General features: G+C 46.4%; 2 protein-coding genes and 1 long non-coding RNA gene across 3 annotated transcripts in view; all 3 read left to right on the top strand.

Annotated features, from left to right (window-relative positions):
- The window catches only part of LOC137302074 (zona pellucida sperm-binding protein 3-like), a 243,342-nt gene extending 239,405 nt beyond the window's left edge, over positions 1-3,937 (top strand). Inside the window, exon 6 of the mRNA XM_067971762.1 lies at positions 3,915-3,937. Within this exon, the coding sequence (XP_067827863.1) occupies positions 3,915-3,937 (23 nt within the window). The remainder of the gene's footprint in view (positions 1-3,914) is intronic.
- Positions 1,532-3,847, top strand: LOC137301960 (zona pellucida sperm-binding protein 3-like; the record flags this gene model as incomplete). The annotated part of the gene is made up of 7 exons (XM_067971678.1): positions 1,532-1,787; positions 2,686-2,809; positions 2,897-3,000; positions 3,092-3,269; positions 3,355-3,481; positions 3,562-3,639; positions 3,725-3,847. Coding segments are annotated over exons 1-7 (912 nt in total), but the record flags the coding sequence as incomplete, so codon positions are not given.
- A 3,462-nt stretch (positions 3,938-7,399) lies between the features above and the next one.
- Positions 7,400-14,016, top strand: LOC137302069 (uncharacterized). The gene is made up of 3 exons (XR_010958414.1): positions 7,400-7,921; positions 8,020-8,210; positions 13,933-14,016. It is a non-coding gene; the product is annotated as an uncharacterized lncRNA (long non-coding RNA).
- The last annotated feature ends 6,671 nt before the right edge of the window (positions 14,017-20,687 follow it).

Below are 20,687 nucleotides of genomic sequence, written 5' to 3'. Positions count from 1 at the left end.
CGGCTCAAGTTGTGAGGCGCGGCCCCCCGAGGGACGTTCCGGGGTTTGGCGCCGAGGAGGAACTCCGTCCGAACGGGGGTCAGGTCGGACGGGATGGCTCCGCACGCCTGAGCCGCCTCCACATCCCGAGTGGAGTCAGGGCCGAGCGCCGATTTCAACGCATGGATGGCGATGGCCGCGTCCCCGGCACGCCACGAGGACATCCGGGCGGCGAGCACCCACGGCTCCAACCAACCCGACCCACCGCCATCCAGGACGTCCCTGACTCTGGTCACCCGACCGGCCACGGCCCTCCGCACCGACAGCCGCGAGTGGCCGAAGCCGATATCGCGGAGGAACGGATTCCCGAGCAGCGGCTCCTGCAGGACGGCCGCTACCCCTGACGGGCGAGAGCTCCGACCGGAGGCGACCATGTTCCAGACCCTGAGCAGATCCTGGTAAAAGACAGGCAGCTCCTGCAAAGACGTGCGGCCGCCCACCAGCGAGACGAACAGGAGCTGCGTGTCGTAGTTCAGGCCGTGCAGCTGGCGGAAAAAATACGTCGCCAGCGCACGCCATCTAAGAGGACGCTCAACGTACAGGTATCGCCGCAGCGTCCGAAGGCGGAAAGTTGCCACCTGGGTGCGGACGCACACCAGCCCCTGACCGCCCTCCCTAAGCGGGAGACTCAGGACCGCGGCAGCGACCCAGTGTATCCCTCTGGCCCAGAAGAAGTCGACGAACTTCCTCTGAATCTTGGCGACAAACTCGGGGGGTGGGGTCAAAGTGACCAACCGGTACCACAACATGGCGGCCACTAGCTGGTTTATGACCAGCACTCGACCCCTGTAGGATAACACTCGGAGCAGTCCTGTCCAGCGCGCCAGGCGAGCGGCGACCTTGGCCTCCAGCTCTTCCCAGTTCGCCGGCCAGGCTTCCTCGGCAAGGCCGAGGGAGACTCCCAGGTACCGGAGGTGCGTGGTACTCCAGGCGAAAGGCCTGAGCTCCTCCGGCAGGGAGTCCACCCGCCACTGACCCACCAGAAAACTGGACGAAACTGGAGTGCATCCTGGATATCCACAGGTCCAGGATGCTCGCGGTCCGTGGGGGCGATCGCTCGGCCTGTCTGCCTCTCTTCCGCGGGTTGCTCCGCGCCCGGGTGGCCCTGGAGATGGAGCATGCGGTGTCTGCCGGTACGCTTGAGGCTTTCCGCGACCGGTGGGCACTGCAGGGGCTGGAGTGCATCCTGGACGAGGAAAATAAAATTTTAATTTGATGCCTGGTTTCGTTTTATTTGGTTTTTAGTACTTAAGCACACCCTACACCACCCCCCCCTTCTTATAAAAGGGGGGCCAGAAAAAAAAAAAAAGGGTGCTGGTTGGTGGGTAAAATGATAGTTGAGTTATTTGGTATCATGGGGGATTTTGCAGTGAGAGGTTTGTTCCCAGTGCTGGTGTTAGTTGGAGTAGTTTGTTGCTCTGATATTTGGCAACAGTTCAGAGGCCAGAGATTTCCATGGAGAAGAGTAAAACCCACCCCTGTGCCCCAGAGAGTCCCTCCCTCTGTGCCTCCCTTTGGTTCCCATTTCAGTGTGTCTGAGGGGAGAAGTCTGTCTCCACTGCAGACTGTGATGGTGCAGTGTGGAGAGCAGAACCTGCTGGTGAGGGTAGACATGGATTTATTTAGAACCAGGCACCTGATTAAAGCTGCTGACCTGACCCTGGGGACAGCAGGTTGTCGGCCAACTGGGATCTACTCTCAGAACCACACTGTCCTCTTTGACTATGGGCTCCATGAATGTGGCAGCAGATTGCAGGGAATGTGATTCCTCAACTCTTGCTCCAATTTCACTGTGTAGATTACTGCCCACTCTGAACTCATTAACATCGTGGGAAACTCCAGCCACTGAGGAGATCCCTGAATGAAATCTGTGTATACATTTTTGCCCACTGTGAAGTATCACCCTGTGTGAAACTACTTCTTTATGTTGACATGTCAATCTTCGCTTTATATTTAAAAAGAACTTCAACTTGTCACTGAGGGACTGCATCTTTCTTAAATGGGTCATTGCTGCTCTCTAACTCTGAGATTCAATTCTATTGACCTTGAACCTTCACCTTCATTTCTCCAAACCACTCTGTTCTTTTGTGCCTCAATTGATTTATCTTTTCCGTTCCTTCCTGTGGATATTCAGGCCTGTTGCCTCAACTTGTGGTCAATGAATGTTCAGTGTGGAAGTTCCTGTTGAGACTTCCCTTGAAAGATGAAACAAGTGGAACAATAATTGGGATACAGTGTATTAAAGGGGAACTCCACTTTTGGTTGTTACACCTGCCAATACCATTGATTCCACGGACACAGATGAGATTTAAAAGTGATGTTGTGTTTTATGCGCCATATCAGGGGTAACTTGAGCCCCTTAAGGTGAAAGCTCTAATCTATATGGGAAAGAATGCTCATCAAATCTGGCAGTGCCAATCATTTCAGGGGTTTCTGACTGCAGGCCTGAAGTCCCCTGTAATAGAAGGTGGACTGGGCAGAGTAACAGAGGCTGCTCCAGGCAACTTCAACCAATGGTGGAGCTGCTTCAAACATGTGTCATTGAGGAACAACTGAAACCCCTCAAACTGCTGCTTAACAGAGCAGGAAAATGACCAGAAATAGCTTTTGTCCAATGAGACCAGCTCTTCATTCCTTAACCTGATGTCTTTCAGATGGCTGGAGATTTCCTGGTCCACACCACCCACCTGAACCACACCCCAAATGCTCGTGGATCTGTCATTGTGAGAACCAATGGAGCAGTCATTCCCATTGAGTGCCACTATTTTAGGTAAGAATCTTTACTCTATTGCAAATAAGGTCTACAGCAGATGCAGTTCTCTGAAGTTGTCCTGAAATTACACTCCTGTCCTTCCAGGAAGGGCAATGTGAGCAGTGACCCTATCAAGCCCACCTGGATCCCATTCAGCTCGACCAAGTCTGGAGAAGGGCTTCTGTCATTCTCACTGCGTCTTATGGACGGTATGTGATGGGTGGATGGGGAGTGCTTTTCTGTCTTCTCCCACTGGGAGTTACACCCACTGTCTCCAACCCTTGTCCTCTTGTACTTCAGATGACTGGCTTACAGAGCGCACCTCGACTGTCTACTACCTGGGTGACCTCATTCACATTGAGGCCTCTGTTTCAATGACCAACCACATGCCCTTGAAGCTCTACATTGACAGCTGTGCAGCTACATTGAGCCCAGACAAGGATTCCACCCCAAGATACAACATCATTGACTACCATGGGTAAGGAGCTCTCTGCTTTCTCCAGCTGGTTCTGTCTCAATCGGTTCACTTAATTCACTTTGTCCCTTTTTAAATCTTTCTTCAGTTGCCTCCTGGACAGCAAAGCTGAGGACTCCTTTTCAACCTTTGTGTTGCCAAGAGGTGAACGTGAGCTGGACAAACTCCAGTTTGACCTGGATGCGTTCCGCTTCTTTGGAGATGACCGTTCCTTGGTAAGAGGAAGCCAAACATTGGGTTCCCCATGTTGGGAGGAGGTCACTAAATAACAACTTGTATTGAATGTGTCCCTAAGATTTTCATCACCTGTCACCTGAAAGTTGCTGCAGTGGATCGGAGAGATTCCATGAACAAAGCTTGTACTTTCCAGAATATGTAAGTTCCCTCTCTCACTCAGGGATGTGTTGTATTAAAGGATGATGGACAACATGGTTGATAAATTGATTCTCTGGTTTAACTGGACCCCATTAGAAGAATCGACCAATGATGTGTGTGCCTGTTGTCATCTGGGCAGCTGTAGTGCCACGAGGGAATTCCGACCTGATTCCAGAGGAAGGAGGAATCTTGCATCTGGACCTGGTAGGACATTGATCCTCTATGTTGAAGGTCACCCTTTACCCTCTCTAACTGGAATGTTTGATATTGCAGAGAGTGATGCTGAATTGAAGTAGGAGGGTGAAGCCTCACTTGGACCCCTGGTCATTCTGGATCTTGATGTGACCGAGCTGGCAACTGAGTCCCTTAATGAGGTTGAGCAAAGGATGCAGGAGATGTCTCCGGGTGGTGAGTTGGTTGACTGCTAGTTTCCATTTTCTCCTCAGTATTTCCTTCACTAACCATTTGTTTCTTGTTGCTTTTTAGGTGTGGAGTCTGAGGTGGTCCTGATCCTGGCCCTGACTGTGACCGCTGTCTCTCTGATCTCTGCTTCTTTGATCGCCTTGTTCCTGTGCAGGAAACACAAGCAAACCCAGTTCAACTAGTTATCAAATGACCAATAAAGCAGTGACTACTTGTATGTTCTAATGGCTGGTTGCTCATTTTTCATTATCTGGTTCCAATCAGCATGCAACGAGTGCTCAATTCTGTTAGTAACACTCCGCACTCCTCCACAGTTCCTCCTGTTCGTGAAATGGGTTTTAATGGGTCCATGTAAGTAGTGGCAGAATGGTTGGTAATAGTGTATCCAGGCCCTGTCCAGGGATGGATGCAGCAATGGGTGAAGGCTTGCCAGGCCCTCATTGTGCAGGTCAATGAACTCTGAAGGGACAATGGGACTGGCCTGGGGTACTGGTGCTGGCTGGTTGACGGCCCAATCATTCCCTTGGTGTCCCGTGGCCATTGATCACTCGAATCCCACACGGGCTCCAAACTCATAAACTTTCCCTTTTGGAGCTAATTGTCCAAACACCAATAGTATTGAAAGTTGGTGGACTTGGAACTCTCCTCCAAGATTGAAGATCTCTGCCCCTGGTGTAAAGATTCTTGTTTAGTGGGGGTGGGGCTCCAGGTAGATTTCAAATGTTCAGTGTAATGGTTAATGTACACAGGGGGCAATGATGTGCCCACTGGGTACAGGCACAGTGAGTGCGAGGGACGGGGAGCCCAGTGGTTGTGATTTAACTCAGTTGGATTTGAATTTCACCTGTCATCTTGTGAGCACAGATTGAAGTTTCTTTATCCTCAGCTTCCCCTCACGACAGGCCCTCAGGATTGTCTTGTAAGTAGTTCGTCCTATTTTCAAATTACATTGTTTATCATTCACTGTATTTGAAGGGTGGTCATCGGAACAGGAGTAGTCCATTTAGCCCCTCGAGCCTGGTCCACCATTCAATGTGAGCATGGTTGATCTGTGACATAACTCCATAAACCTGCCTTAGTCATACCCCTTACCTTTTTGCTTAACAAAATTTTAAGCTGAGATAATAGATTTAACAATTGAGCTTGCATCAACTGCCATTTGTGGAAGAGTGTTCCTAACTTCTCCCACTCTTTGCGTGTAGAAGTGTCTCTTCACTTCACTCCTGAAAGTCCTGATTCTAATTTTTAGGTTCTGTCCCCTGGTGGCTAAACTGGCTGTGTTTTTATAACTTTACAGTGAATTGGGTACAATCCATGTCTGGGACACCCTTGCCTTGTGAAATACTGAAATTTGTTCATAAAATGGTCTTCCGATTAATAAGAGAATGTTGAACTTTATTGAGCTGTGTTTTCGTTTTTGGTAAATCAGAAATTCAGGGGGTCTATTAAACAGGATGGGAGCTGTTAGCAGTAAACACCCTCGCTTCAGACAACATTCTTTGGCAGGTGGAAACCACGCCTCCATTTAAATCAAATCATGGTAATATTTTACTTAAGCTATAATCACTGAAGTTTAGTGTTTAAACATAGCAGGAGATCCAGGCTCGTTCTGTTAAAGTAGAATAACAATAAGTTAGTGGGAACTTTTAACAATAGCAATTCATTTCTGCTCACTGTACACACTGAAGGTGATTTTTCTTCCAGTGGAAACTGCAGTCAGACAGCCCCTCCTCACTTTCACTCTCAGCTTCCTCACACTATTGATAAATAGTGTTTGGAAACTTTACACTCAATAGATGACAATACATTCAAGTGCAGTGTCGGTCCATCCTACCCTCTTCTGACTCTTGTCTGATTTACATGTAAACATTTCAGGGAGACTTTACAAAGTGGCCAGGTCACCAGGAGAACTACTTTGGGATATTTTTACAATGTTGCAAAAAATACCATGTAGAAATGCTTCAAGAATTCATTCTCAATGAAGCTTAGGATCTTGCAGTACAGAAACAGGTGACTTTCCTCTCCCCTCTGTTCCAAGGTCCCCATACTACTCCCATTTAAAATAATTCATGGAGTCTGTCTGAACAACACTTTCAGGCAGAGCTCGACATTGTTTCTTTCCTCTCTGTAAAGATTTTTTTTGAATCATGAACAAGTATCTTTTGCCATGTCACATTTGACACTAGGAGTTATAGAATCATAGAAATTTACAGCACAGAAGGAGGCTATTCGGCCCATTGTGTCTATGCCAGCTGAAAAAGAGCTATCCAGCCTGATCGCACTCTTGGTCTTGGTCCGCAGCCTTGTCGGTGACGGCACTTCAAGTGCACATCGAAGTACTTTTTAAAAAGCGATGTGGGTTTCTGCCTCTACCACCCTTTCAGCCAGTAAGGTCCATACCCACACCACCCTCTGGGTGAAAAAAATTATCCACAGATCCCCTCCAATCCTTCTACCAATTACTTGAAATATATGCCCCCTGGTTATTGACCTCTCTGCTGAGGGAAATAGGACCTTAATATCCTTTATGTATTTGTTCATGGGATGTGGGCGTCGCTGGCAATGGCAGAATTTATTAACCATCTCTCATTGTCCTTGGGAAGGGGGTGATGAGCTGCCTTCTTGAAGTGACGCAGTCTGTGTGGCCCCCAATAATTTTATACACTTCAATTAAATCCCCCCTCAGCCTCCTCTGTTCCAATGAAAACAACTCCAGCCGATCCAATCCTTCCTCATAGCTAAAATTCTCCAGTCCTGGACCATCCTTGTAAATCTCCTCTGGACCCTCTCTGGTCCAATCCCATCTTTCCTGTAATGGGGTGACCTGAACTGGACACGGGTTAAATTTATTAGTCCGCCTGTTCCCACAGGTCCCAGTCGAGTTTCTTCATTCCTTTCCTTGGTTCAATCCGTCATTCACCGATTGGGTTTATGACCGGTCACCACCTCCTGTGATTTCCCCAATTGGCTGCCCCTCTTCTCAGAGATTCTCTCGCTCCACAGACCACCTGCACTCTGTCGGTTCCACCAATCCGGGAAGCTTCACCTGTGATTGGATGAACTCGGTGACCCGGGCCCGTCATGGCGGCCGAATCTCCCACAATGCAGAGCGGCAGAGAACAGGCCCCATCTGTGAGACAGGCCGCGCTGCACTCTGGGAGAATGTTCGCACATGCGCACATCACCCGCCGGATCAGCGACCGCTTCCTGTTGTGTCGCGAGACAAACTTTCCGTTTTTTCGGTTGAGAACGAGCGGTTTTTATTGTGACGGAAACTGACGTCACTTTTCCTTTGAATCGCGCGGTTTGATTTAAATAAACGGCGCACATGCGCAGTGTGGCGCGTCCCTCTTAAAGGGCCCTGGACCGGCCGAGAGTCCCCGAGCCCGGGGACAGGACCGAGAGACGGGCAATGGGATTAGAGCGGAGGGCGGCCCCGGGGAGGGGGAACTTGCATTTCTCCAGCGCCTGTCACATCCTCAGGACGCCCCAAAGCCTCGCAGCCAATGGGGGGCTTTGGAAATGAGGTCACTGTTGTCATGTGGGCAGCCATTTTGTGCAGAGCAAGATCCCACAAACAGCAATGTGATAAATGACCAGATAATCTGTTTATAGGTGTTGGTGGAGGATTAAATATTGGCCAGGACACCGGGGAGAACTTCCCTGCTCTTCTTCGAATAGTGTCGTCGGATCTTTTACATCCACCTGAGAGGCCGGACTGGTTTAACGGCTCGTGCAACAGACGGCACCTCCGACAGTGTAGCATTCCCTCAGTACTGCACTGGAGTGTGAACCTGGATGTTGTGCTCGGGTCTCTGGAGGGGGAGCTTTAACCCACAACCTTTATGATTCTAGAGGTGAGAGAGTGCGACAAATGAGCCAAGGCCGACACCGAGTACTTCAGAAGGGTCGTTAATTCTTCCGTCCCGTAACACGATGTGACTTTCTTCCACAGGAGAATTCATGCCTGAACTTCCAGGAGTTTTGAGGAAAAACGCAACGGATTTGAACAATTTGCTGGAAAATACTTGAGGCTGACTGGAAACCTCTTTGGATGTTCACACGGCCGGGAGGCACCAAGACATTTCGATGAGACTGTGAAGGATGTCAAGTGAAATCAGACACATGGCGAGCAACGGTGTGAAGGTAATTGGGGGATCCCCGGGGTAATGCCCAGTCTGTTCAGGTGGGCCATTTAAAAGGAAATGGAACAGTGCGGGGAGAAAGTTGTCTGGGGACCGGAAACAGAGGGTCCGGGTTAATGGGAGTTGCTGAGATTGGAGAAGGGTTGGAAGTGGTTACCCCAGGGGTCAGTGCTGGGCCCACTTTTATTCTCCGTATTTATGGACTATTTGGAATTACATAGAATTTACAGCACAGAAACAGGCCATTCGGCTCAACTGGTCTGTGCCGGTGTTTATGCTCCACACGAGCCCCTCTCACACCTCTCTTCATCTGTCCCTATCTGTATATCCTTCTGTTCCTTTCTCTCTCATGTACTTATCGAGCTTCCCCTTAAAGGCATCTATGCTATTCACCTCAACTACTCCATGTGTTAGCAAGTTCCACATTCTAACCACTCCTTGTGTAAATAAGTTCCTCCTGAATTCCTTACTAGATTTATCAGTGACTATCTTCCATTCATGGCCCATAGTTCTGGTCTCCCCCACAAGTGGAAACATCTCTATGTCGACCCTATCAAACTCCCTCATAATTTTAAAGACCTCTATCAGGTCACCCCTCAGCCTTCTCTTTTCGAGAGAAAAGAGCCCCAGCCTGTTCAGTCTATCCTGATAGTTATAACCTCTCAGTTCTGGTATCATCCTTGTCAATTTTTTTTGCACCTTCTCCTGTGGCTCTACATCCTTTTTGTAACATGGAGACCAGAACTGTGCACAGTGCTCAGTGTGGTCTAACCAAGGTGCTAGACAAGTTCAACATAACTTCCCTGCTTTTCAATTCTATTCCTCTGGAAATGAATCCCAGTGCTTTGTTTGCTTTTTTATGGCCTTATGACCCTGAGTCACTGCATTTAATGATTTGTGTATCTGTACCCTGAGACCCCACTTTGCTCCTCCATCCCATTTAGACTCTTATTATCCAGGAAGTATGTGGCCTCCTTATTCTTCCTACTAAATTTGTACCACCTCACACTTATCTATATTGAAATTCATTTGCCAATTACATGCCCATTCTGCAAGTTTATTAATGTCTTCCTGTATTTTATCTCAGTCCTCTTCACTATTAACTATATCCCTCAATTTGGTGTTGTCTGCAAATTTTGAAATTGTTCTTCCGATTCCCAAGTCCAAACCGTTGATGCAAATGGTGAACAACAGTGTTCCCAGCACTGATCCCTGTGGAACACCACTTCCCACCTTTTGTCAGTCTGAGTGACTCTCATTAACCCCTGCTCTCTGTTTTCTGTTTTGTTATCAGCTTGCTATCCATTCTGCTACCTGTCCCCTGACTCCACAAGCTCTGACCTTGGTCATGAGTCTACTATGCGGTACCTCATCGAAGGCCTTTCAAGATCTTTCATCTTTTCTTCTTCAGATATTGATTCACTTCCCTTTTAAATTCTGCTTCCCTCATTGTTTCTGGTCGGACATTCCATTGTCCTAACAACCCTCGACATCAAAAAGAAAACCAAACTCTCTTACTTTGATGCCCTCCAGTTACCGACTCACGAACTGGGATGTGGGCGTCGCTGGCAAGGCCAGCATTTATTGCCGTTCCCAGTTGCCCTTGAGAGGGTGGTGGTGTGCCACCTGTCTTGAACAATTGAGTGACTTGCTAGGCCATTTCAGAGGGCAATTAAGAATCAGCCACATTGCTGTCGGTCTGGAGTCACATTTCGGCCAGACCGGGTAAGGACGGCAGGTTTCCTTCCCGAAAGGACATCAGTGAACCAGATGGGTTTTTACGACAATCCGGTAGTTTCATGGCCACCATCACTGATACTAGGTTTTTTTTAAATTCCAGATTTTATTTAATTAATTGAATTTAAATTTCCCAGCTGCCGTGGATTTGATCTCATGACTCCGGAATATTAGTCCGAGCCTCTAGGATTACTAGTCCAGTAACATAACCACTGTGCTCCCGTACCCGTACTAGTGGAAATAGTTTTCCCTCATTTACTTTATCAAAACCCCCTCATAATTTTGATCCCCACTCTCTGATCTTATTTGAACTTCTCTGCTGTCATGAAAAGTTATGTCAAGACTCTCATCCTTGGGATCATCTTAGTGAATCTCTTCTGCCCCTCTCCATGGCCGCGACATTCTTACTGAAGTAATGCACCAAAAACTGGACACAATATTCTGACTGTGGCCTGACCCATGATTTGTCCAGGTGTAGCATTAACTCTTTCCTTTTATAATCTATGCCCCTATTTATAAATCCTAGGATCCCATGGGGGTTTTTGCAAAACAGCTTTATCAACTTGTCCTCCCACTTTTTTAAAGATTTGTGTATCTGAATCCCTAAATCTCTCTGCTCCTCTACTCCTTTTACAGTTTTACAGTATAGTGTCTATTTCCTCTCCTTATTCTTCTCACCTCACATCTCTCCCCATTAAATTCCATCTCACATCTACCTGCCCAAACTGCTCACCTGTCTGCCTCCTCCTGAAGTTGTTGACAATCCTCTTCATGGTTAATCTCACTCCTTATCTTTGTGGCAGCTGCAAATTTTGATATTGTGCCCCTTACACCCAGGTCCAGATCATTTCTATCCACAGATATTGAGAAAAGCAATGGTGCCAACACTGACCCCGGGGATCGCCACTGTTTAAATCCTTCCAGTGCAAGAAACATCTGTTAACCACAACTCTCAGTTTTCTGTCCTTTTATCCATGCAATCTCTCATTTCTCTCCAACTTCTCACATTTCTATCCCTTCGTTCTCATGCACAAACAGGCTCTCTTCCCCTTTCCTCTCTCTCTTGCACACAGACTGTTTCTCTTTCCTGTCTCCAATATTCTCTCTTGCCCGTTCTCACAAACCCTTTCTCCCTCTCCATCTCCCTCCCACTCGACCTCTCAGACTCTCCTTCATCCAGATGCAGACTCTCCGAGACACACTCTCAGACTCTCCGAGACTCATTCCCTCTCTCACACAGACTCTCTGTGACTCACTCCCTCTCTCACACAGATTCTCCGAGACTCATTCCCTCTCTCACACTATTTTACCCACTTTTCAGAGAAACTTACAGAACAGAAGGAGGCCATTCATCGTGCCTTTGAAAGAGCTGTCCAATTTAGTCCCACACTCCAACTCTTTCCCCATAACCCTGCATATTAGTCCTCTTCAAGTATATGTCTAATTGCCCTTTCAAAATTCCCATGGAATCTGATTCCACCACCCTTTCAGGGAGTGCGTTTCAGATCTTAACAACTCTCTGTATGAAGAAAAACTTCTCCTCATTTCCTCTCTAGTTCTTTTGCCAATTATTTTAAATCTACGACCTCTGGTTACCGACCCGCTTGCCAGAGGAAACCGAGCAAGTAGGGAGAAACTATCAAAACCCCTCTTGATTTTGAACACCTCTATTAAATCTCCCCTTATCCCCGGCTCTAAGGAGAACAATCCCAGCTTCTCCAACCTCTCCACATAACTGATGTCCCTCATCCCTGGTACCATCCTGGTAAACCTCCTCTGTACCCTCTCCATGACCTTGACATCCTTCCGAAAGTGCGGTGCCCAGAGTTGTCCACAATACTCCAGCTGAGGCCTAACCAGTGATTTGTAAAGGTTCAGCATGACTTCCTCGTTTTTGTATTCAATGCCCCTATTTACAAAGCCAAGTTTCCCATACCCTTTCTTAACCATCTTATCAATTTGCCCTGCCACCTTCAAAGATTTGTGACTATGTACCCCAGGTCCCTCTGTTCTTGCACTCCCCTCAAAATAGTCCCATTTAGATTATACTGCCTGTCCGCTTTGTTCCTCCCAAAGTGCATCACTTCACACTTGTCCGTCTTAAATTGCATCTGCCCTGTGTCTGCCCATTTTACCAGTCTGTCTATGTCCTCCTGAAATCTGCTACTATCCTCCTCACTATTTACTACGTTGCTAAGTCCTGTATCAGTCGCAAACTTTGAAACTGTGCTCCCGAAACCCAAATCCAGGTCATTTTGATATAACAAGAAAAGTAATGGTCCTAATACTGACCCCTGGGGGACCCCACTGCATACTTCTGTCCAGTCAGAAAAGCATTCGTTCACCACTGCTCTCTGCTTCCTTTCCCCTAGCCAATTACGTACCCAAGTTTCCACCAATTTTTTCCTTTAATCCCATGGGCTTCTGTTTTCCAAATAAGTCTGTTATGTGATTCTTTATCAAATGCTTTTTGCAAGTCCATATATACAACAGCGACTGCACTACCTCCATCGACCCTCTCTGTTACTTCATCGAAGAATTCAATCAGGTTAGTCAGATATGGTTTGCCTTTAAGAAATCCGTGCTGGCTGTTCCTTCTTAACCCATGCCTCTCCAAGTGAGAATTAATTTTGTCCTTGACAATGGTCTCTAGTAGTTTTCCCACCACTGATATTAGACTGACTGGCCCGTAGTTACCAGTTTTATCCCTCTCTCCTTTTTTGAACAGGGGTGTAACATTTCCAATCCTCCAGTCCTCTGGCACCACTCCCATATCCAAGGAGGATTGAAAGATTGTGGTCAGAGCTTCTGCTATCACCACCCTTGCTTCCCTCAGCAGCCTGGGATGCATCCCACCTGGACCGGGGGACTTGTTAACTTTGAGTGATGCCAACCTATTTCGAACCTCCTTTCTATCTATTTTGATCCTATCCAATATCTCTACTCCCTCCTCCTCTACTGCGACATTAACTTCATCCTCTTCTTTTGTGAAGACAGATGCAAAGTCCTCATTCAGTACCTCAGTCATGCCCTCTGCCTCCACAAGCAGATTTCCTATTTTATCCCTAACCGGCCCCACCATTCCTTTTATCCTTTTACTTTTTATATTTTTATAAAAGTTTTTGGGTTCCCATTTATGTTACTTGCTAATCTTTTCTCATATTCTCTCTTTGCCCTTCTTATATCCTTTTCAATTTCCCCCTGCACACTCTCCTGGTTGTGTACTGTATTCTGTACCTGACAGTGGTCATAAACCTTTTTCTGTTTTATTTTAAGCTCTATTTCCTTTGTCATCCAGGGAGCTCGAGCTTTGGATGCCATATCTTTGCTCCTTATGGGAAAATCCTTGGTTTATACCCGAACTATCTCCACCTTGAAGACCTGCCATTGCTCATTTACTGTTTGTTGGCCAATCTTTGTTTCCAGTCCACCTGTGCTCGATCCCTTCTCAAATCACTGAAATTGGCTCTCTTTCAGTTGGATATTTTCACCTTTGATTTTTCTTTGTCCCTTTCTGTAATTACTTTAAACCTAATTATATTATGATCACTATTACCCAGATGTTCTCTCACTGAAATACACTCCACTTGCCTTACATCATTCACTAAAACTCGATCCAGCACTGCTTCCTTCCTCGTTGGGCTAGAAATATACTAATTAAGAAAGTTCTCCTGTACAAATTTTTCAAATTCTTCACCCTCTCTCCCTTTCAATTACTATAATCCCCTGCGTCTGTCTTTAAGGGACCACATTACTCTGAGTCACCTTCTTTCTCTTAATATACTTGTAAAAACCTTTAGTGTTGTCCTTGATATCCCTCACAAACTGGAGTTGGCAGCTGATATTGTGACTGAATTTAATCCATGTAAAGAGCGGAAAGAAAAGAACAATTTAATGTTAAAGTAAATCAATCAAATGCCATTAATGACAAATATATTCAAATTAAATATAATCATCGTCTCAAAAATAGTCCTGTTGTATTCCAGTGACAGATTCTGGAATCTAATCAGCCGCGAGGAGATGTCGGACAGCTGCCCAGTGAGACTCGGCCTGTGATGGTTCCTCCCTTCCTCTGGGTAAGCACCTTGGCCAATATCGCCTTTAATGTAGTAAAACACCCTCAGGTGATTCACAGGCGTGATTATCAATCAGAATTTAACACCGAGCCACATAAGGAGGTATTAGGACAGGTGACCAAAAGCTTGACCAAAGAGATAGGCTTAAGGGACGTCTTAGAGGAGGAGAGAAAGAGAAGGAATTCCAGAGCTTAGGATCAATGCAGCTGAAGACACGGCCGCCAATGGTGGAACGATTAAAATCGTCGATGCGCGTGAGGCCAGAATTAGAGGAGCGTGGAGATCTTGGAGGGTTGTAGGGCTGGAGGAGGTCACAGAGATAGGCAGGGGCGAGGCCATGGAGAGATTTGAAAAGAAGGATGAGAATTTTAAAATCAAGGTGTTGCCGGACTGGGAACTAATGTAGGTCAGCGAGCACAGGGGTGATGGGGTGAACGGGACTTGGTGCGAGATAAAATACGGGAGTTTTGGACGAGCTGAAGTTTATGGAGGATGGAAGATGGGAGGCCAGCCAGGAGAGTATTGGAACAGTCAAGTCGAGAGATAACAAAGGCATGGATAAGGGTTTCAGCAGCAGATGAGCTGAGGCAGGTGTGGAGACGGGCGATGTTATGGAGGAGGAAGTGGGCGGACTTTGTGATGGAGCGGCTATATGGTCAGAAACTCATCTCAGGGTCAAATAGGACACCAAGGTTGTGAATGGTCTGGTTCAGCCTCAGACAGTGACCGGGGAGAGGGATGGAGTCGGTGACGAGGGAACGGTGTTTTTGGTGGGGACCAATTGAGCCAAGTGTTACTGTGGACGCTGCACGTGATCTGCTACAGAAAATGGATCAACTGATTTAGCAAATGAGATCACCTACAATTCAACATAATAAATGCCCTGAATCTCAATAAAATGAATAATCTGTGAATCAAAATAGCTGAGATAATCTTAAAGAATGGCTGACCTGCAGCATGAACACAGCTGTCTGTGGGCCTGTCTGTCTATCTACCTGTCTGTCTCCCTTTCTGTCTCCAACCTGCCTGTTTGCTTCACTTGCTCACTCACGGTCGGTCTGTCCCTTGACCTCTCTCACTATTCCTGTTTCCCCTGCTTTTGTGCCGCCCAGTCTCTGCATGCTGGTTTCTCTCACTTCCTCCTTGTCCCATTTCACTTGCTCCGCATCCCTCTCCCTTGCTCCCCATCTCCTATTCTCTCCCAACCGAGTTCTCATCTCTGCGTCCACCTTACTCTGTTTCCTTACCCCTCCCTCTCTCCATTCCTTCTCATCCCTCTCTGTCATCCCCATCAATCGCTCTTTACCCTCTCTCTTCCCTCCCACTCCGTCCCCATCCACTTTCTCTCTGTGCCTGACCCTGCTCTCCTTTTAATTTCTCGGACACATTTTCGACACAATCCCCGTGTTTTGCCCCGTCCCTAGATCTCTCTGTCTGCAGTCCATCCCTTTCTGGAGGAGGGCCAATTTCAGTGGGATGAGAACAGATCTGGCCCGGGTTAATTGGAATCATAGATTGGCAGGGAAAACTGTAATTGAACAGTGGGCGGCCTTTAAAGAGGAGATAATTCGGGTACAGACAAAGTACATTCCAATGAGGGAGAAAGGTAGGGCAACTAAAGCCAGAGCTCCCTGGATGACAACGGAGATAGAGAATAAGACGAAGCGGAAAAAAGTGGTGTATGGCAGGTATCAGGTTGATAAAACAAGTGAGAACCAGGCAGAATATAGAAAGTTCAGAGGGGAAGTGAAAAGGAAATAAGAGGAGCAAAGAGAGAGTATGAGAATAGACTAGCGACCAACATAAAAGGGAATCCAAAAGTCTTCTACAGATATGTTAACAGTAAACAGGTAAAACGAGGAGGGGTGGGGCTGATTATGGACCATAACGGAGATCTACTCATGGAGGCAGTGGGCATGGCTGAGGTATTAAATGAATACTTTGCATCTGTCTTTACCAAGGAAGAAGATGCTGCCAGAGTCTCGGTAAAGGAAGATATTGTTAAAATACTGGATGGGCTAAAAATTGATAAAGAAGAGGTACTAGAAAGGCTGGCTGTACTTAAAATAGATAAGTCAACTGGTCTGGATGGGATGCACCCGAGGATGCTGAGGGAAGTAAGGGGGGAAATTGCAGAGGTACTGGCCATAATCTTCCAAACAACCTTGGATACGGGAGTGGTGCCAGAGGATTGGAAAATTGCAAATGTTACACCCTTGTTCAAAAAAGAGTGTAAGGATAAACCCAGCAATAACAGGCCAGTCAGTTTAATCTCGGTGGTGGGGAAACTTCTGGAAACAATAATACTGGACAGAATTAACAGTCACTTCGACGAGTGTGGATTGATCAGAGAAAGCCAACACGGATTTGTTCAAGGCAAATCGTGTTTAACTAACCTAACAGAGAGGGTAGATGAGGGAAATGCGGTTTATTTTGTGTCTTTGGACTTTCAAAAGGCGTTTGATAAAGTGCCACATGGTAGGCTTGTCATCGAGGTTGTGGCCCATGGAATAAAGGGGGCAATAACAACATGGACACAGAATTGGCTAAGTGACAGGAAACAGAGAGTAGTGGTGACCGGTTGTTTTTCGGGCTGGAGGGAGGTGCATAGTGGTGTTCCCCAGGAGTTGGTTCTGGGACTACTGCTTTTCTTGATATATATTAAGGACTTGGACTCGGATGTACAGGGCACATTTTCAAATTTGCAGATGACACGAGACTTGGAAGGGTAGTGTACAGTGCAGAGGATAGTGATAGACTTCAAGAGGATATAGACAGGCTAGTGGCATGGGCGGAAACGTGGCAGATGAAATTTAACCCAGATAAATGTGAGGTGATACATTTCGGTAGCAACGAGGAGAGGCAATATAAACTAGAGGGCAAAATTCTAAAAGGGGTACAGGAAAAGAGAGATCTGGGGGTATTTGTGCACAAATCGTTGAAGCTGGCAGGGCAGGTTGAGAAAGCGGTTAAAAAAGCAGATGAGCCCTGGGCTTTATAAATAGAGGCTTAGAGTACAAAAGTAAGGAAGTCATGATGAACCTTTATAAAATACTGGTTCGACCACAACTGGAATATTGTGTCCAGTTCTGGGCACTGCACTTTAGTAAAGATGTGAAGGCCTCAGAGAGGGTGCAGAAGAGATTTACTAGAATGATTCCAGGGATGAAAGACTTTAATTATGTGGATAGACTGGAGAAACTGGGGTTGTTCTCTTTGGAACAGAGAAGGTTGAGAGGAGAGTTGATAGAGGTATTCAAAATCATAAAGGGTCCAGAGAGAAACTGTTCCCATTGGCTGAAGGGTCAAGAACCAGAGGGCATAGATTTAAGGTGATTGGCAAAAGAACCGAAGGTGATATGATGTGAAACTTTTTTACACAGCGAGTGGTTATGATCTGGAATGCGCTGCCTGAGGGGGTGGTGGAGGCAGATTCAATCATGGCCTTTAAAAGGGAACTGGATAAGTAGTTGAAAGTAAAAAATTTTCAGGGCTACGGGGATAGGGCGGGGGAATGGGACTAGCTGGATTGCTCTTGCACAGAGCTGACATGGACTGGATGGGCTGAATGGCCTCCTTCCATGCTGTAATCTTTCTATGACTCGAAGAGTAAACCGTATGACTCTGCCTAATCATATTTTGATTTTCTAGGTGCCCTGTTACTACGTCCTTAATGATAGATTCCAGCATTTTCCCTAACTATTGATGTCAAGCTAACTAGCCAAGAGTTCCCTCTTTTCTCTCTCACTCCTTTCTTAAATGGCGCGGTTACATTTGCTGCCTTGCAATCCACAGGGACCATTCTAGAATCTGGGGAATTCTGTAAGATCACAACCAATGCATCCACTATCTCTGCAGTCACCTCTTTTAAAACCCGAGGATGTCGGCCATCAGGTCCAGGGGGTTTCTCGGCTTTCAGTCCCATTAATTTCTCCAGTACTTTTTCTTTACTAATATTAATTACTTTAAGTTCCTCACTCTCATTAGGCCCTTGGTTCCCCACTGTTTCCGGTATGTTTTTTGTGTCATCTGCTGTGACGACAGATACAAAATATTTGTTTCACATCTCTGCCATTTCCTTAATCCCCATTATAATTTCTTCTGTCTCTGCCTCTAAGGGACCCACGATTACTTTCACTCATCTCTTCCTTTTCACATACTTGTGGAAGCTCTTACAATCTGTTTTTATATTTCTTGTTGGTTTACTGTCAGATTCAATTTTCTCCCTCTTTATGAATTTTTGGTCATCCTTTGCTGATTTCTAAAACTCTCCCAATCCTCAGGCTAACTACGCTTTTTGACTACATTGTAAGCCTCTGCTTTTCATCTAATATTATCCTTAAATTCTCTAATTAGCCACAATTGTACCACTTTTCCCGTGGAGTTTTATTCCTCAAGGGAATGTATATTAGTTGAGAATTATGAATCATTTCTTTAAATATTTGCCATTGTTTGTCTGCCGTTATATCTTTTAATCTAATTTCCCAATCTACCTCAGCCAACTCGCCCCTCAAACCTACATAATTGGCTTTGTTTGTTTCAGACCCTAGTTTCGGACTTAACCACATCACTCTCAAACTGAATATGAAATTCTATCGTATTATGTTCACTCTCCCCCAGAGGATCCATTACTATAAGTTTATTAATTAACCCTGTCTCATTACACAATACGAGATCTAAAATAGCCTGTTCCCTGGATGGTTCCTCTACCAATTAAGTACTTTTAAAGTCTAGTTGCTGCTTTACTGTCGGAAACACGGCAGTACATTGAACACAGTAAGGTCCCACAAACAGCAATGTGATAATGACCAGATCATCTGTTTTAGTGATGTTGGTTGAGGGATAAAAATTATAATTGAATTTAAAAGACCGGTCCAGCAGTAAGATACGGGTTTTCACCCACCTGCCATGTTTCTAAACCCGACCTTACCACTGGGGAAGATACCAAGCAAAGGCTGGGCCAGGGAGGCAGGGACTCTCCACAGGTGGTGGGGGGAGATCAAGGGAGAATTGCCCAGGTTGCTCTTACACCCTCTTCTCGTGGCTGGATTCAGACCAGCAATGGTGGAGGTCGAAGACCCAGAGAAGGGGAGAAATGGCCTCAGATATAGAAATGACCGAGGCTCAGTGTTCATCACTGTGGAGTAGTTTACAATTCAGCAAATATATTGTCCACACGGAGAAAATTGTCCACCACAGCCAACTTATCAGGCGGGTAGAAGTGAACTCTTCGAGGAGTCGCGTTTCCCTTAAAAACTCTCCAGCCAAATGGTAATGTCCCTTTAAATTTACAATCCTGCCACACCAGTCATCGCCAGCTTGAATGTGTTGTGTCAGATCCTCTATCCAAGCAGTTTTCTGCTCCTGTCACTGTGACTCATTTCTGTTACACACCAGAGAGAGAGAGAGAGAGAATGTACTGCAAGTCTATTTATAAATCTCAGCCCATCTCCCCATCACTCACTGAAACATTGTTGGTGCAGAGGGGTGATTAAGCAACACATATTTCTCCCTGTACCTTTCTGCCAGCTGAAATGTGTCCATTATAATGAGAACAGGTGATGTGCCACATAAGTCCAGTGCCTGGCATGTGATCCTTGGCACATTTATACACAGAGGCACCCTCAGAAAAGGTGGCAAATACCATGGCACTATTTTGGATGGAGAGGGCCTGAGGCTTAATTGCGACAGGCCTTTCCCCACAATATATGTGTGAGTGACAGGAGACACAGACGGAGACACGGGAGAGACAGACGGGGAGAGAGAGACAGACAGACAGACATGGGAGAGACAGACGCAGATATTAAAACGTACCCTTGTTTTAGATGGAGTATGACTTAAAAGCAAAGTAATGCATTGTTTCATTGACTAGTAATGTGGTGAATAGTTACGAATAGACCCGAACTCATTCATAACACCTGCAAGAATAACTTGCAGTTATAGCTTTCCCTCCAGTGGCACATGTGGACTATCATGCAATGTGAAACAGGGTGATTTTAACTCTCCCTGATCGCAGGAGCAGTTAAAATGGAGCAGCTCCATTTCCTGCTCCATTCCCGTCAATCGGCCGTTTTAACGCCACTCATCTTGGCGTTTAACGAGTCTCCCGCCGGACTCCTCGATCACATCATAACCCCTGAAATTTAACCCACTTCTGAGCAGGGAGGCCACCCCACAGGGGGAACCTGTCGAGAAGCCTGCAAGACACACTGAGGTAAGTTTAAAAAATAAACTGACCTTTGAGTAAATAAGGAGAAATTGTTTCCACTGACAGGAGGGTTGATAACCAGAAAAAAACAGATTGAAGATAATTGACATCTAATCCAAATACATTGGGCCCGGTGTTACCAGGGCTGCGGATTCTCGGCGGGGGGGCTATCGGGCACGTGGGTAACGCGCCCGGTGAAATCAGTCAGCTCCCCGCGCGATCGTAGCATAAATGGATCCACTTACCTGGTCTTCCGGGATCCCCACTGCTGATCTGCCCGTCGGGCGGACTGCGCGTGCACAGTCAGATCCGTCAGCTGGAGGAGCTCTATTTAAAGGGGCAGTCCTCCACTGACACATGCTGCAACAAATAGAAAAAATTACAGCATGGAGCAGCCCAGGGGGAAGGCTGCTCCCAGTTTAATGATGCCTCAGTCCAGGTATCAATACATGGGGTG

Source organism: Heptranchias perlo, chromosome 35, assembly GCF_035084215.1.
Source record: "Heptranchias perlo isolate sHepPer1 chromosome 35, sHepPer1.hap1, whole genome shotgun sequence".
Classification (NCBI taxonomy): Eukaryota; Metazoa; Chordata; class Chondrichthyes; order Hexanchiformes; family Hexanchidae; genus Heptranchias; species Heptranchias perlo.
Note: the sequence above shows the minus strand (reverse complement) of the source record. Positions and strands in the feature narration are given on the sequence as shown.